The sequence below is a fragment of the Anopheles marshallii genome, chromosome 3, assembly GCF_943734725.1.
Source record: "Anopheles marshallii chromosome 3, idAnoMarsDA_429_01, whole genome shotgun sequence".
Lineage (NCBI taxonomy): Eukaryota > Metazoa > Arthropoda > Insecta > Diptera > Culicidae > Anopheles > Anopheles marshallii.
The window spans coordinates 84281749-84299964 of NC_071327.1; the positions used below are offsets into that span (position 1 = coordinate 84281749).

Sequence of the window (18216 nt, forward strand, 5' to 3'; positions counted from 1 at the left end):
TGTGAGTTCTGTGAGATCGGGTGACCGTTCTTTCCACTGTTGACGTAAAACAGACATGCAGTGTTACATCCAATCACGCGCTTGTTTCGGCGGGTACGCTCCCGAGAACACTGGGGCGTAAAACTAAACCGAATGTTGCTGAAGTATTTGAACCGCTTGTGATAAAATATTGATCCAATCTGGCACTTCAACAATCTCCTTTCGAGCTAAACAAGCGACAGCGCAAAGTTGATTCACGTTTCTGGTGTATCGCGGCGCCCTGGCGGTAACCAAGACTATGCCAAATCTTCATACACGGCGGCGGAGGCCCCAAGTGTTTCTATTCCGTGCACACCGGACCGGCTTTCGAGTAGAAGGTTTGGCAGTAAATGTGAAATGGAACGATAAAATGGCAAAAGGGGTGTTTTTCCTTTTTGAATACCACTTGTGTAGATCGTCTAAAGCGCACTGCCCCCGTATCGTCACGATCGAGGTTTTCCTTTTGCGTTTGCCCTTTTCCTATCCTATGCTTCGTAGTTATTTTGTTCCGTCTGATTCAGCAGCAGCCTATACACGCATTTTGTTTGTATTTCACAGAACCGAGTATTGCACTGGGTGAGAAGAGAGAATGCGCTCACGAAACTGCCACCGCTGCGGACTGGAAACTCAGAATGGTACACACGCGTTACGCTATGCAGCTTCACTTTTTTCATTGACAACTGTGTGGCCGCTTCTGCATCTTGAACTGTAGTCTACTTCGCTTAGAATGTATAAGTTTGCCCATTCCAGGCTGTTATCAAATTTACTGATAAGGGGTTACACCGTTTCCCTGGTACTGCTAGCCTTGTTTAGGTGTACGACGATGTCTACGTTGCTCGTTGCGCGCGCGTTGTAGTGTAAAATGGTAAAATTGTAAAGTTTTTTTTCTTCGTTTTCTATTCCGGAAGCGTTATCGAAGTGAGCAGCACCAATATCGGAAATCCCGATGTTCCCTAATGCTAGTGGCACCGTGGTAGCCCATGTGGGTTGGAGTTGTGTAGATTGATGGATGGGGCAGTGTTCAGATAGGTTTAATGTTTCAAGTTGACGAAATGATTTAATACTTGAATCGACTTCAATAGCTTGAAATCCATTAGGTTTCCACATCGGGTTTACGTACGTAGCATAACATAGAATTTAATGATTTGAATGTTCTGTTCATTCTCTTCTAACACGTCTATCTATTAAAGTTGACTTGTTCTCCCCTTATATTATATGATTGTCGTATTCAATAATTCAAGTACCTGTTCGTTTGTAATCCGAGCTTTCCACTTGTTGATTGTTTCCCTCAGAATTGTTTACAGGAATGTCTGAAAATAAGTTGGAAATTGAGAGGTACGTTAGAATAAACGGTAATGGAAGAAGAATATAAACAATATTAAGCAAATCGGTAATTCGATATAGCGTTGATCATATTTTCAGATGAACCCATGTCCGAATATTGTCTACATTTAGGCGTATACAGTCACTGCCTTTTACACGAAACGTACGCAACATTGTGTTTATTAATACAGAAAGAATGTCCAAATGTCATTTGCCCCTGACTCCTATAAAAAAACTGTAGACCGTTTTTGTAAAAAGTTCAGAAAATTTCTTTGGTGAAAAATTGATCTTTGTGATCATATGACATTTGTTTACATTTTTTACCACTACATCGTCAAGATCTTGTTGATAAAAACTTCAAACGATGAACGAAGTTTTATCTACTCATAACTCATAATAACAGTTCATATCAATTTGCTTTCCGGTGGGTTGACTAATTTTAGTTTTGAGACCTTGTGTTTAACAAACACGATAAGTTCGGTTGTGGCTACACCTTACGCTTTCGGAGCGCAGTATCGTATTTTGTATTCGATGGATTGCGGTTTGATACAAAAAAAAATCTGGCAAAAACAAGTTCTGTCGTTTAGAATTCTGCCAACTACGCACTAAGCCATCAGCCACCGAACTATGGCTGAATGGCGTAGAATCGTGCGATGTTTGTAACGGTCGGGAGAATGAGAGAACGTGTTAATCCAGAGGTGAGAGTTCAGCAATAGCACACTAAATATGCATGAGTGATTTTACATGCCGGGCGAATTTGTACTTATGCTTTAAACCTGTACGGTTCAGGGCCCCGTTGTCCAGCGTGTGTGGTTCCCTGTTGACCACGAATGACATCACTGCAGATCACACATATTTACAGATTTTCACCACAGCCGTGAATGTCACAGCACAATGTCTAAATAGCGGCCACTCGTTGGTGTTGTTGACTGTCTGCTTCACAGTCGCGCTATGCAGCAACATACATATGCAGTCAATAAAACACAAACACGCCATGGCACAAACACAAACACTCTTGAATGCAGAGGGTTTATGAAGCAGCAGTGGTTTTTGCTACAACCACTCGCTTAGATGAACTCGCTTAGTGCAACTGGATTAATAATGTTCTTTCATTTATTTGCTGTTTTAATATTTGCCGGTGGTCATTAGATGCTTCATGGCTTTTGCTGCGTCTGAACGATATGCCTGTGTCTAATGCACATCTTCCGGTTTGGATAACAAGTGTCAACGTGGAGCGCAGGTGAGTTTCACCATTTGGATACTGATGTTAACACCGCAGCATCACTCCACTGATCGCGTCATTATGGATAACATGTTCACAGCGGTTTCACGTCACTCGATCTCTCATCGATTGGTGGAGAGACCGCAATAAGATGCATGCATCACAGTATTACGTACGAAAACCGGCATTGACAATCTTTTTCCTATGCTAATGAGTAACAGCAATCTTTAGACAAAACTGCTCGTGGTATCGTGGTAAGGAGGTAGCACAGTATGCCTCAACACTATGCTTTCGGTTTATGCAAATCACGCGAATATATTCGAAATTCCAGGCGCTATTCTTCGCAATCTGGTTTCAGGTATGGCGTAGGTCATTTCCTGCTTGAAATGAAGTTAATGTGATGTTTGACGAAACTAGTGATAGTACAGCTAGAAGCAACAAGAACTTGGCAGACAACTACCTTCACACCAATTTCCGCTGCAATATGATGCCTGTATGACAATGCTGCTAATACGTTGTACATGAACTGTAAACCCGCGATTGCAATAAAACCTCGCACAGAACGGAAACGAAGTGGGACGCGAATTGATAGTTAGTTTGAACTATGGAATGTGCACTGTTTCGGTAATCACAGACGATGGAAAACACACACAATTCGGTAACTCTGGTATACTAGTCGCAACGCGCTTAAATGATGCGCTGGTCGGATGTGGAGATCTAGTGGACACTCTTATTGCATGGTTAGGAAATCACGCTCAGCATAACTGGAGTTAGTAGGTCGTATTCTCGCGGCCTATTAGTGCACGGGTGCGACACGTACAACACACACGTGGGGCTCTTTGCTTGGACGGACGGTTTGAACTTTATCGTTCAAGCTGTAACGCGATACTGTGCGCGACTGGTTTCATCGTCGACATCGTCGTCATCGTAGTCGTCGTGGTCGGTACACGCTGCCGATCGCACTGTGATGCTAGCCGCGGTATGACATCGGTCTCTCCGGGCTTTGAATGCTGCTGTTTGTTATTGTCTCTCTCCACCACGCATCCACTCTCGCTGTGGCTCGTTTTGTCTATTCCCCCCCGCACAATGATTTTGACCGATTCGGGTTGAGCCTGGGTAAGATGGAGATCCGCGTGTGTACACAATGCTCGCGACCCGTGCTTTATCGCACACATCCGCACAGGGTTACCGATCAACTTTATTGCCTACCGCACTGGAGCCCTGTTCTTGATTTTTATAAACTAACCAGTAAGCGATATGACGAACCGTTCATTAGATTGCTGTTCTAAGTGACAATGATCGTGTGGCGAGTTGTTAATGATGTTGTTTATTACTATCGAAAATGTCAAACATTTGTTTCTACTTTTACAACTTATGGGACCTGCGATCGAGAGCGAACATGTGGCTCCGTTTTATTTTACACTTAGTATCACACTATTCTGGTAAATCTACGATCGCGCCGCTGATAGTTTATAATCTTTTGCACCCTGTCATAAAGTGGTTAGTGGTTGCTTGGCTGTATGCGTGCTCTCGTCACGGGTCTGCAGCTCTAATCGGCTTGGGATGGAGTTAAAGTTATGCTTCGGCTACATTAATACTGTCATACACGTTTGTGTAAAGGAAAGAGCGGACCGAGCTTGTAGCAGTAGCGTTGTGCGATTGTTGCGTTAATGGTAATTAAATGAGTGCACACGCTAATGCAACGCGTCGGCAACATGATCACGGTTCTAAGCGCTGGCAATGCGAGCGCTGCTGCAGCCTGCCTTCCACGAGGCTGGCTGGGTTGAGAATGAAACCCTTCTCTCGCGGGTGTGAGTGTGTACGATCGGCTCTTTCCGCGGAAAATAACATACGGCCGTGACGCATGTGTTGGCAACACGGCATCGAGACGATTCGTTTTGGCCATTTCGTGGTGGTGCGTTTGTTTTCATTTCCATTTCGTTTGACCGATGACTTTGTTCAGGGGTTCCGCCGTTTGAAGGTGGGGTTCATCGTTTGGGTTCGACGGGTGGATGCGTGACAATAGAGTAGCTAAACCAAACAGAGGATGAGAGGTTCAGCCTGGCACTTGATCATTCGTTCGACCGTGTGATCGATACTGGAAAATAAGTTGAATAAACAGAGAGAAGGCAAGCAGGAAGGGCTGGGGTTGAGGGTAGTATTGTATCAATCGAGAAGGGTGTGGTTTACTTTTTGTGTAATGTTATAACTGTACGTAATGAACATTAATTTGTATGGATTATTTATTAAGATTCTGTTTGAAATAATTTTAACTCCCGTCAAACAACTATTCGATGCCTTCCAGAAGCAAATGGTGCAATTTATCTGATAATACTCTCAAATATAACTGTTTTTTGTAGCAAAAGTGCCACTCGATAGTAGATCGTCGTATCATGTGCAACAGGATTCCCATACAAAGCAAGCAAAACCACCCCCAAGTATCGTGGGGCATTTGGTAGCCCGCCGTGTGCCGCGCATACATGAATTGCACACGCAATCATGCGCAAACGATTTACATTTGATTCGGATCACTGAACAGCGTCATTTGTGTTGTAGGTAGTGAAAAGGTAATGATAAAAACGACGGTACTGAGGTTAACCGGCACCACCCCACCCCAAGCGAATGTGTATTGCAAAAGGCATCATCGCAAAGGATGCAACATCTATCCGTTCGGTAGGTTTATTACACGCCTATATATTAGGTTATTTGTGAAATAATTTATTGAAATAATAATTGTTAACTGTAAGGCTGCTTGTTTTTATATTAAAAAACGAGAGACGATTGACGTTACTTTTCTTTGTTATGAAAAATATCGTTTGCTCCAGATTATCCACATTACTCGACATCCGACTACAACTAGCGACTGCTTTCGATACGAAACTAGTTATTTTGCCTTTTTTTCGGTTTTGTTTTTGTCGCCATTCGTTGCGCATCATTGAATCTAGGCGGTCGGGCAGATATATGCAGCAGTGAAACAGAACATCGTTGTACTCATTGTGCTCGAACTTTGCGCATGGAATGTTGTGGAATTGATGCTCATAAGAGTAACATAGCTAGTGCCTATATTTTTTTTTCAATTTATTATCTACGGTACTGAGACAGAAAGAGTTAGAAAAAAAACTAAAAGACACACTTTCAAAATTGATTTCGTATTGTTGCATGTGTTTCATGTTGTGCAATCATCATCTGCAATTCCACCTGTTGTATGTTGTGGGTATTTTAGCTTAATTATAAGCACCACTGAGTTTTGAAAGTGTTGTCAACTGTATCTAAATCTAATGATTAATGTCCTACATACTATTTCCTCACATATATTAATATGACTTTGAATTTATTTTCCCGCTCATGCCTTGCTACCGTAGATCGGTTTAGAGGAGATTCATTCCACGACCTTCGGTGCATTAGGTCGAATACAGGTACCAATGGACCTGCCATCAAGGTTGTATAGAATAAAATGCTTAAAAATTGGTAGCTTTAGTCTTTACAGTTCCATTCAAACCAATTGAATTGGCCTCAGTTTGGCATCAGCATCTCACAGTGTTTATAAAACTAAAATATTTTTCGATTAAAATGTCGCGAAGGTAAACATTGAATAATTGGAATCGAATTAAAGGAAAGGGCTTGGCTGTTTTCAACTGCTACGCTATTCAGGTGTGCCCCATTTTCAGTATTGTGGATATTCAATATTGTTTCGGTGTGACGAGGTTTTTCCGTACTGAAACGAGCCCATTTACCATTGTGTATTTTTGTTGCTGTTGTTGTTTGCAGCACACTTGCAAACAGATACTCTTTGCTACTATACCATTGGGAGGTACTACTTCCGTAGCACCGCGTCAAATTATTCCATTGTGTTGTGTTTTCCGATGTTCAAGGGGAACATATTGGTTGGTTGGGAGCACACATTGGCAAAACACACACACAAGAGATGTTCGTACACGATCATGTAAAAAAAAGCTTATTCATATTTTAAACAGGATAGCCCTTTGTAATACAATACCGTGGATGTATTAAATATCCGATCAAATTCTTGACTATACTAAAATTGGATAGAATTTAATAGAATACTGCATATCCCTAAAACCACAGTGCATCGAATCATGTGATGCGAAAAATATGTACTCCTTACCCGCACGTTTCCCATAATTCATGGCAAAATATTCACAAGACGTACGTTTCATTGGTTTCTGCTGCTCTTGGCAAAATTCCTCATGGATCTGCTGTGCTTCTGGCCGGTGCTGCTTTTGTAGAAGGTCACGTTTTTTCACTTTATGCTTTCGCTCGATAGCATACTTACCATTGCCTTGGTAAGATTGTGGACTGTATACGTAATGGTGAAATGATCGGTAAAGGTATCGATTGCGATCACCGGGCACATTAGATGGTGAGTTTACGGCCATTGAGAAAGCTCGTAAATCACTTCTGTTCTTATTAACACTTTCATTTGTGGTGATTGTTTCTTTGGTCACTGTGGAAATCGCCAACGATGGCGGGTTTGAGCTGTTCGTGTACACCGAGGGCAGCGTAATGGGATCCTCGTCAAAGGCACGATAAACCTGATGTTGTGTGGTGGAGGGTGTTCTTCTCGACCGGTGTCCCGGCCCGAGGTTGTGTAGAATATTGCCGCCAATACGCTTCAGAAATGATACAGACCGTTTGCGGGCGGATGTTGTGCACGTATCACCACTAGCAATATTGGCCGAATAGTTATCTGCAGTACTATTAACTTCACTTTTATATTTCTTCACGCCACAAATGAGACAATCGCAACCGTTCAATTGTTTCCGCAAGGTATTCTCCGACTCGGAAGTAAGGCACAACGGTGATGGACATTTTAACTTCATGCTTGTTGTTTGTAACAGTAACAGCTAATGGTAACACTGTGCAATATTGGGCAGTTAATAAACATAGTCTTTGAATTTCTTTGCCCACTGCGAAAACACTACGACGTATGGCAGCTGGTACGGCAACCATGCACCGCACTTCACGAAGGCCAAACTTTCAATGAAAATCTGGCACAGTGTGCTCCTCGACACACTCGACACCCGTGTCAGTATTTCTTAAACTTCAGACAACCACCTCTACAGGTTTGGTTCCCCTAGGGCGTGCTGAGGAAGAAGCCTTATGAAAGAGAATGCTTTTGCGAATGCGTCTGTATTTATTTTCCCTATTGGATAAATCCGTGGCAGCATAAATTGAGCCTGCATAAACTATAAACAATGCTCTCAGACAAACCATTGTGCCCAAGAACGACAAAACAATCGACACGACAATCAGTCAGTGGAATCGTCGCTACAACTTTCTCTTTCTCTCTTTTCTTCATTCGCACATATTCTTATTCTTTCTGGTTTAGGACTCGAATATACATTCTTAGAATAAAGGTTGTGAGATACTTTGAATTGGCTCTGGGTTGTGCAAGATGTCACGCATGATCGGTTAACAATGTATCGATCTTTGAGTTGGAACGAAATATAATTCAATTCGAGGAAAATGATTTGAAGAATGAAATAAAAATTCCTAAACACTAAACACTACACTAAACTTGCTAATTTTGATACCAACTTTGGAGAGTTTGTGCCTATGACAAAGACTTTGGGGAAGATTGAATTACTCTATAATGTTAAAATATTATACGTCTAAATGACAGTATTTACCTTTCCTAGACACTAAACACTACACTAAACTTGCTAATTTTGATACCAACTTTAGAGAGTTTGTGCCTATGACAAAGACTTTGGGGAAGATTGAATTACTCTATAATGTTAAAATATTATACGTCTAAATGGCAGTATTTACCTTTCCTAGATTCGCTTTTAGCAATAGCATGTTGACGCTGGTTATCAGATGCACTGTCAAGTAGGAAAAGTGTTAAATTTGTGTAAAACATCCTTTTCAACGTTTTACTACGTACTTGCCCATTGATAATAACAGATTAGAGCATCCCACCGGGTAAACAGGTCTTGCACGTTTTCCAAAACGTTTTGAGTATTGACGCACAAATGTCACCAATGCTTCTTTAGTAGAAGATGATGGAACACTTTCGCTGTCACCAGAGTCACTTAATTTGGGAGAACTTGCCTTGCATTTTGATAATTTACAAAACTTCAACATTGTTGTATGTTGTTGCTTGTCCGCTGACGCTAATCCGTCTTCAACCAGTTACACTTTAGTAATGAGTCAAATAATATAAATGGGCGTAATGTTTCTTTGGTGGTTTTATTTTACATTCCGATTTCTGTTGGTGTTTGTTTGTAACCCGTATAATGGTGTGAATATCACTTCTCAACACGCATGAGTTATGACCAAGCGACAGATAATGATAAATCAACCGTGGCTTCAAAACCTCGGCTCACACAGTGCACTTATTCACGACAGTTTCGAAACAATAATTGTAATTTGATCAATTTTTCATTGTAGTTGTATACATCAATGTACATATAAGTAATGCTTTACAAAAAAAAATACTGTACCAAACACCGTTTTCGATACTTCTTAAATCGATTTTGAATGTAAACGTTAATCTTAAATAACTGGACAAAGAGAATTGTTGACAGACTGTGTGGCTCCAAGTTAAACGCCAAAATGTATGCAACACGTTGAACACGGTCGAGTGTTGAACCGCGGTGGTAATCGATCTATTTGAAAGCTTCGCGGCTTGTTAACATTCTGCAAGCTGCTACGAAAGTGTGTTATTCAATAAACAACATCAACTATTTATGCTTTTATTCCCACATTTGTAAGACAATGTAGCCTCTTTACATCGTGCGGTTGGTTTAAGTCTAAAATTTGTTGTTTAATATCTATAACATTACGGATGGTTTTCTTACTTACTTACATTGTATTGCTGTTTCAGTAATCTCGTTTCAGTTGCAATTGCTGACTTGTCTAATGGTTTATTGAAATCGATGTTATCCAGTCATGGGTAATGAGTCAATGAGTAAACGTATTATAATTCCGAATTGAACAAAGTTGTTTCCATTTTATCCAATGGCTACACTGGCTACACATCAGCTGTTGTTAACCCGGCACGTAAATAAGAGCCAGATAGAGGAAGAACGAGTGTAATCGTACACTTTTTTTTTGCACTAAACAGACGACTGAAAGAAACACATATAATTCTTTCCCACAAGCTACTTGCTATCACAGACTAAGTAATGCTGAAGAATTTATTGTTTAATTTTGTCCGCGGAATTGGCACTACGGTGTGAATCACATATTACTTTGTAACCACAACAGCTTGAGAGATTATCTAATATGCTTCGGTATTGCATATCTGCACACTGGCAGAACAAATTTCCTTCTAAATGGAACCCAATGTCATTTCTGGCGTTTGCGCATTTAGGCCCCACTTTTTTTCTTTCATATATCGTACGTCATTGATGGAGACGAATAGTCTGCGTATCGTTAAATTCAAACACCTGGACAAAGAAGGATTGGTACGTTAGTTATATATTTCCTTTGTGTTTTTATTTGAGCGAAATTCTTGCAGACCTCGAATGATTAACGAATGGCTGTTGTGTATGGAAAATATGAATGGTTTGCGGTGAAAAACTTGTTACGTTTAAATGTGTTCTTTTTTCTCTTTTTTTACTGATGTTGCTTACTTTTGCACTAGCAGGGGTAGGTACATGTGGATCTATTAATTTATGTTCATCACTTAAAACTAGTTAACAGTTCATATAATCTTTATATGATAACAATTAGTATGCTTCACACATTTTTTACGTATATAAGAATTCATGAAAAGCTTTTTTAAGCTTATCTGTGTTGCTAGCAAATGGAGAGCAAATATGTCGTCAATCTGTTGATAGGTTATTTGAATTTTGAGTAAACTTGGTCAGCTTTACAATCTTGAAGCTAATGGAAAGCAGGTGAAATTATTGGCGAGTTTGAATCATTCAGTGTATGCATTGCACCATTGGAGTGTAGTTGATTGATCAGAAATATAAAAGTGTAAGATCAGATTAAATTTTACCTAGATTAAGCACGAAAGAATTATAATTTTGAGAAGTAGCAGAGCAAAAAATCTAAAACAAAAGCAGGTTTAGGCATGACGTAATGGAATTTGGAATAAACTGCAGGTACTCAGTTAAACAGAAAACAAATTGAGTGAAAAACAGATAGCAAAACTTGAACATGACATGCAACAACAAGCAACTTTGTCCATTGTAACAGAAACATCAACAATTGAAAGTAAACAAAACATATAACAGAACAAAATAATTGAATTGATAACAAGCGAAGGAGTTTAAAGGTTGGATGCGGGGAGTTAATATTTTTGAAGCGTTGTACAGTACATTGTACGTTGTAACAGAACAGAAAAAAAACGTTGTAATGTTGGAATAACGGTAACTAAGTGAACAACAAAGCAAGGACGAAGTTAACAACAAGATAAAACACTAACAAATATCAAGTTTAACAAAACAGAACATAAAACAGTTTAGCGGACATTAGTACAACGGATAAAAACGTTCAACATCATGGGATTACAACGCAAGTAAGCTGGAAAATAATTAGTTTTTCATTTTTTTGTGTGCAAGCACTAAAAAACGAAAAAGCAATTAGTTCAATGAAGTTTGTCAACGCTTCATGCTGTCGTGGCATGGTAAGTAGTAGAAAAATCAACAAACAATTTGGGCACTAACGATCACAAACGTAATGATGCAACAATTACAAATAGCCAACGATGAACAATGAAAACAACAACGGGAATGACAAATGAAACATGAAGGTCTCTAATGCAGCCTAAACCACTTTACTCTGCTACTTTGCGATTAATTTTGTTTGCTGTATAAAAATAAAAAAAAAACTGCACCGAAGTGTGTCCTGAAACATGGCGGGAATGGAATTTAAAGATTGATCATAGCGCGATACATACTTCTGAAGGTGTACTTTAGTGAACATAAAGGTTATTAACGCGTCGTCCAAAATCTGATATCTGCCGGTCAGTTGTGGGTGATCTCCAATCTCCAATTAGCGGGGCTCGCATCTTCAGAGTTCCTATAGTAGTAGCTGTGGGTATACTCGATCGTACTATCCAGCCAGTTGTAGTCCATCCATGTCGTGTTTGAAGTTCACATCACGTTTCTTTTAAGATGTTCCCAACATCTTTTTCATGTCCCACTCCGATACGCTCTGCCCAAATACTGTATTCCAGAATACAATCGTGCTTAATTGTTGCAGCAGACATCTTAGAGTAGGTTTCACAAACGATCGTTGTTCAAAAGCGCATGCTGAATCAGTCGTGTATCTATATCGTCTCGTAGAAGACTTATTTCTTCTTTCTCAGCTTCATGGGGCGATTTTTGAAATGTGTAACCAAACTATTTGTTTGGAGTTGATTGCTTTCTGGTTAAACGGCAGCCGGAGCAACGGAGCCATATCTAAAATAAGAAAGACAAGAAACAAATTGTTTCATTGTAATTTTTTTATTCAAAATTCATTTGTTCAAATGTAATTTTCCGATTTGCAACGGCAAGAATATTTGTTTTAATTCTAGAAACAAATATATCGTTTACGTACACACGATTTTAGTCACTCGTGTCGAAATTAGGAATAGACGATTCTTTACGATAAACAGCACATTCACATTTTACTTTCATTTTTCACTGCTGTAAGCAATCCCAAAACCCAACTTACCTTGTTGTCCTTCGTATGAACTGGCAATCCATTATCTACTTCAGGATTATTAATAAAATCCTCCTTCCAAATTTCGAACAGTTTATCATTTATACAATTTCTCCTGCCAGCACTTTCACGTAATGTTTTGTACAAGACTTGGGATAACGTTACATCCCTGGCGTATCACATATTGCACTTTCAATTATGATGGCTCACGCCAGCTAGCAAAGATTTTGTCTGATAAACTGTTTCACTCTCTTAAGAGAACCATACTGCGAGATGGTTGGAACGATTCTGGACGATGTACGGTGGCTGCAGCGGGCTTAAATACGTCTCGCCGGAAGCATGACACCCCTGGGAATTTTGAATGGTTTGTCCCTTATAGGAAGGTACCAGCATAGGTAAGGTGGCAACAACACCATTGTTAAACGGCATACCCAAAGCACAACGACCCTTCTTTAATGATCAGATTTATGCTTCCCTGCATGACTATTTCTATTCTGCTCTGTGTGTCGTAACGCCGGGTGCATGTAAGATTGCGTCGTACTGACGCTGTACGGAAACTACGTGCAAGAATAAGAATCCAGGTGAATTCCCCCTCCTTGTACATGGTTACATTCAACGAATAATGCTATGATTCCAATACGGAATCAGGAAAAGGATGAATGTCTTAAGGAGGCAGCTTAGAATATATGGAAGGGATGGGGCATGCGGGGTTACAGAACTGAACTGTACAGGGAACGATTAAAAGCTCACCATGATCGTGGGGTGTAATATGAAGGACTTCGAAATCATGGGAAAATTTTCCCCCTGGCATATTTGATTTAGGAATAACAGCTACGATGAATTAATGAAATCCAGTTCCGACGGTTAGGCTCACGGGGCACGTTTGTCTACAGTAAAAATGGAATCGAAAACAACGCTCTCGTACATGATGTTGTTGTACATTTGAGTGATATTTGTAAATAGGTGAGATAACTGGAATGTCGACCATTTGTTGAAAGTGCAGAACGGTAAAAAAGCAGACATTCCGTACCGTATCTTTTCTCTAGTTTCGTTAAATAAATGTAAAAAAAAAACGCAGAAATCAGTAAGGATGGACGATAGTTTTTGCGTCACTATTTTCAGGACGCGTATCAGAAGCGCGTTCTTGGAAGCAACATTCATAAGTACCTTCGTTTCTCAGCGTTCATGTAGAAAGACGGGCACAAAATCAGCAGATACAAAAGGGAATTTGTGCCAAGGGTTAGGGGAATCTTTTCCCAACGAGGGATACCTGACGATGACGCATCATCTGCGCATCGGCGACTGTACATCTTGGGCGGGAAATCCGTCCATATCGGCAACAGAATATTTCTCATTGAACTGTAGAAAACTGTGGAAAGAAGGGAGTTTTAAGAAGGACCTTTTGTGTCATTGCGTAAGAAAGTGGCAAGGATATGAAGCGATAAGAAATGTGCAGACAGGAAGAAAAGGATGTCCTTCCCTTATGTACAATTCTTGACCGTGTCCAGCTGCTGGCTAAAGCTGCTTTGAAATGTGCAATTCTATGAGACAAATGGGAATGCATTTGAAAACCGTTACAACTCTTGTCATGAACAAGGTTCTCCTATTTTGTTTGTATCAATATTCATCATCATTTGTTTCCTTCAGATAGTTTTAAGATGTTAAGAAAAAATGTTAAACAGTGAGCGTCCCAGCTATGAATACATTACAGTCTGTGTAATGGCAACTTCACAGATTTAAACAGCATTTTGGTGGTGATTGATTCGTTTCTAATTATTATTGATGCATTGAAGCACCGGTTTCAATGCAAGCTCGTCCACCGCAAACGAAAAAAAAAATCGATTTATGCTGCTGTTGAAAGGTTTCTTGCTTGTCAAGACCTGAACCGTAGGTGGTTTCAGTTTAGCTTTTGACGATCTGCGCGATTGTTGAGAATTTGGTGCTAGAGCGGTCTTAACAGCAACAGTGTTCAAATATTATTTAGTAGTTCATTGTTAGTTTACAACACTATCAACAACGAGCGGAAAATGTTCTCAGCGTTCGTGATAGTTACTGTAGTTATGGCTGTAATGCTCTTATTACAATATATAACTATTCCGGACATCTCTGCGTCTTACGCAGTACAATGCAATCAACATTTCCCAAATATAGAACAATCAACGCTGTACGATTTTGTGATGTTGTCCGATGCGGCAAACAAGGTAATTGCAGTATATCTACACTGTTCTGCCAGACTACCTTTTAATCTTTTGCTATGCATCTTCTAGTGGATGAAGTTCGTTGCTTTTGTTGCCACAGACCACAAACCCATAGGAATTGGAAAAACGTATAAAGTTGCAATAGGTTCGTTATGTTCCAGATTAACATGAGTATGTGCTTGACTATGTGCTTGATAAAAAACTCTTTTCTTTTTCCGCAAAGGTGCACAAACATTTTCATTCGTTACCGTCGAACATCAGCAAGGGCACTATCTTATTCTGCAAAATATAAATAAAAACGACATACTAAATCTGCGTGTTGAGATTCGCTTCACCACCGGCTTTTGTGTGCCGGTGCAATTTGAAGAAAATTTGGATTTATCTTCATCCTATCCATTTTCCACAGCAGAATCGAGTGCAGCTGTGGAAAAATACGGAACAAATGCAAGCGAAATGGAAGGTACATTTAACAACACTGTATCGGAAGTGCAATACGAGCGCCAACCGGGTGACCTGTTTTCAGCTGGGAAATGCGGGAGTCAATTAAGCTTCAAACTATTTTTTCTAAATAACTCGCTGTTATTTCAGGTGATTACCAAGCTATCTTTAGCGCGCCCTTTATGGAATGTGAATTTTACTATAAGCTTTGATCTGTTTCCCTCGCAGAATACCATCGGGATTATGTTTCGGTCCTTTTCGAGTCTGCGTCTGGAGCATTCCTTGACGAATCTGGCACATATTTTTCGCCATGCGGAAGGATAGCGTACGTTGTCATCATTGTGCAGATTATTAAAAATGCTTCTAATACTTATCTGTATGACTTTCTCTATTTCACTTATTGTTTGATCAGTTTAAATCCATTCTGCAAGAGGATTTTCGGTAGGACGCTCAAACCTGCGTAGTATCGGTACGGTGGTCGTGTTGAATATTCGTTGTATATAATCACTAAGCAGCTAAGCAGTGGAGGATGGAGGAACAGAAAAAGATGATTTGTGTAATTTATGTAAGTGAAGTAAGCCTTACCTGCATGATACTGGCCACATCGAATCCGTAGACATCTGTTATAAGTATGAACATCACAAGCACCAACGCAAGCATGATCCGCCGGCCGCAATCGTTCATCGTGGACTGTGAATTTATTCGTATTGCAACGCAACGATTGCCATGCGACATGCGTGTCGCGTATATGAAAATTAATGGTACGAAACTGATGCTGCTCATTTGACTAGGGCCATCAACACAACAAAGCCTCCTTAGTATTAGTATGTTCAATAAACAAATAGCGTTAAAAATACGATCGAAGTAACTAATGTGACAGGAAATAAGTTTTATCAAGACTGCTCCAGAACGTTTGCTGGCTCTTTCGCTCTTGTGGCATACTTTTTTTCTTATCACCAAAAGATAAAGCCCGTGCACCGGTACACAGGTGCCACTATACGTTTGGAACGCTTTGAATCATTTGACGTTCAGTTGGATGACGCTGTCTGCGAATTAAGGTTAGCAGTTGCAGGTTGCAGATAGTTACGATACAGTGAAAGTAATAAAGGTGCCCCAAAAAATGGCACGAGACACGGCATACAGTCTAATCAAATCTCGTTCTAAACCAGTGATTTTTGTGCACACATTAGTATCAAATCGCTTTACGAGAAAGTACGGATTCCTTTCCGTATTTTTGATGATATCTCTCGGATTGCTTTACTACAGGAGAGTTTTATTTGTAAGTACATCGACCACACATTGGACGTTGGATGTGTGAAACCTGCCGGCACGAGGGGAATTAACTGCAAATTAACTAACAACAACAGAACTGTGACAACTTACAGCAAAAGTACATCTACCAAACACTTCCACTGTACCAACGATCTGTGACGCTAGTGTTTGGAAATGAAAGCAACATAGAAGTTGAAGATACAGGTCAGCACGATCGTTGGCTACCGATTGGTGATGTGGAAAAGAAATTTAAAATATACTCAGCTTATTTTGATCCACGGCTAGAGGTAGTCGGTAAGTAGAACGGAGTGCGTACATTTTGAGCGTCATTACACACGGGATTACTAATGATTGTTGCTTATTTTTAGAATCCTACAGAGTGCCGAATGGGTTCCTGCCGTTCGGTAGTATTCGGATCTTTGCCATATTGCCAATGAATGTGCGGAAAATAGATGTATTTTGCAACTTTAGGTAGGGCGATTAATCGATAATATTATTCTCTCGTGCTATCAGCTTGCTGTAGCTTTTCAAGATTAGATGCAGCTATGATTGAGGTGAGCGTAACGCATTTTTTTCTATAGATCAGATAACAACTATGTGGCGCAGCACCAGGCGGACCAGGTGGAAGCAGTACACGAACATTGGAATATGCAATTTGCGGCTACATATGTGATATGTAAGCTTGCTGGAAATGTTACCAAACGTGAGGCTCGCTTGCCGGATGAAGTGGCTCTAAGCTATCTCGGTGAACCCAGCATGCAGGAAGCAACCAACTTTGTTCGTATAAAGTATGCGCCATGACAACAGAACAAGAATAGAACAAAAGTCATATAATCGATGTACCCCGAGCAAACAGGTACCCAAGAAAGGACAGGCTCTTCCGATCTGCTCCCTCTCGTTCGCTAGCCGTTTGCGTTGGCCCGTTGCATCACGACTTTGCGTACGCGCTTCGAATGGTGGAGTTTTTCGAATACTACCAAATGAATGGAGCAGAACGGTTCTACGTGTATAACAAATCGGCCACGCCGGAAGTGGACACGGTATTACGATATTATCAAGCAACTGGACTGGTGCAGGTGTTAGATTGGCACTTTGAGGGTATGTAGGTCGGTCGTACAATGACACCGAGTACGGCAAGCGCAGTCCGGTGTGAAGTGAAATGTAATCGTTTTGTCGGTTTGCAGGGTACAAATTCGAGAATGAGTTGCGGTACGAGGGCATATTTGTGGCACTGAACGAATGTTTCTATCGTGCTACGGTAGCTGGTGGATTTCGGTACACGGCGATTGTCGATTTCGACGAGTTATTATTTCCGGCCGGTGATAAGGAGACTCTGCTGGAGTATCTGCTAGCGAAAGACAGATATGATGTGCACTCATTCAACTTCCAAGGGGTGTTTTTCTACGATATCTATGCACCTGATTTCTCGCACGTACCGCCATGGGCAAACAACACCTACCTCTACACACAGGTCCGTAATGTGCGGACGAAAAATCCTCTTCTGCATCACAATCGCAGCAAATATGTAATGAAAGGTCGAAACGTGTTTGAAGCCGGGAATCATTTTGTGTGGAAAGCGGTTAGAGGTACGGTGTTGGGCGGATAGTAAAAATCAAGTAGTTAAAAACTTGTTCATGCAATAATTTTTCTCTACAATCACAGATACGTACGAATATGAAGTGCCGGAAAACGAGGGACTGTTAATGCATTATCGCGATGGCAGCCTTGGTTATGATTATGAAAACGTTATACTGGACCCTCGTATACAAGAGGGTTTTGGTAAACAGATGTGGCAAGTGGTGAACGAAAAGTGTGCTGCAATATTCCCTACGACAGGTGTCTGTCCACTTGGAGCGAATTATAACCGTACTGAACCATCGTAGTGAAGTGCCACACACACACGCCATCGTTGAAAGCTTTATTCGAATTATTAGTTACGTTAAACCCTGGCAAATCGGGGGATAGTAGTATCTTCAAAGAGCAACACACAAACAATTTAAGAAAATGTTTTCACAAAGATACACATTCAAATACATTAAATTTTCCATTTTATTGCCTCAGTATCGACGTACATGTTCTAATAGGGAGGGACCTGATATTTCCGTTGACGTTATTGTTGCC

At 40.5% G+C, this 18216-nt stretch overlaps 2 protein-coding genes across 2 annotated transcripts; both read left to right on the top strand.

The window, feature by feature from the left end:
• Nucleotides 1-14247: 14247 nt before the first annotated feature.
• On the top strand, nucleotides 14248-15147 carry LOC128713299 (uncharacterized). The gene is made up of 3 exons (XM_053808160.1): nucleotides 14248-14388; nucleotides 14455-14530; nucleotides 14609-15147. The coding sequence occupies exons 1-3, from the start codon at nucleotides 14248-14250 to the stop codon at nucleotides 15145-15147; spliced, it is 756 nt and encodes a 251-aa protein (XP_053664135.1).
• A 796-nt stretch (nucleotides 15148-15943) lies between these two features.
• LOC128713802 (uncharacterized) lies at nucleotides 15944-17978 on the top strand. The gene is made up of 7 exons (XM_053808671.1): nucleotides 15944-16102; nucleotides 16209-16389; nucleotides 16464-16566; nucleotides 16677-16883; nucleotides 16952-17193; nucleotides 17280-17681; nucleotides 17758-17978. Exons 1-7 carry the CDS (start codon nucleotides 15944-15946, stop codon nucleotides 17976-17978), a joined length of 1515 nt encoding a protein of 504 aa, XP_053664646.1.
• The last annotated feature ends 238 nt before the right edge of the window (nucleotides 17979-18216 follow it).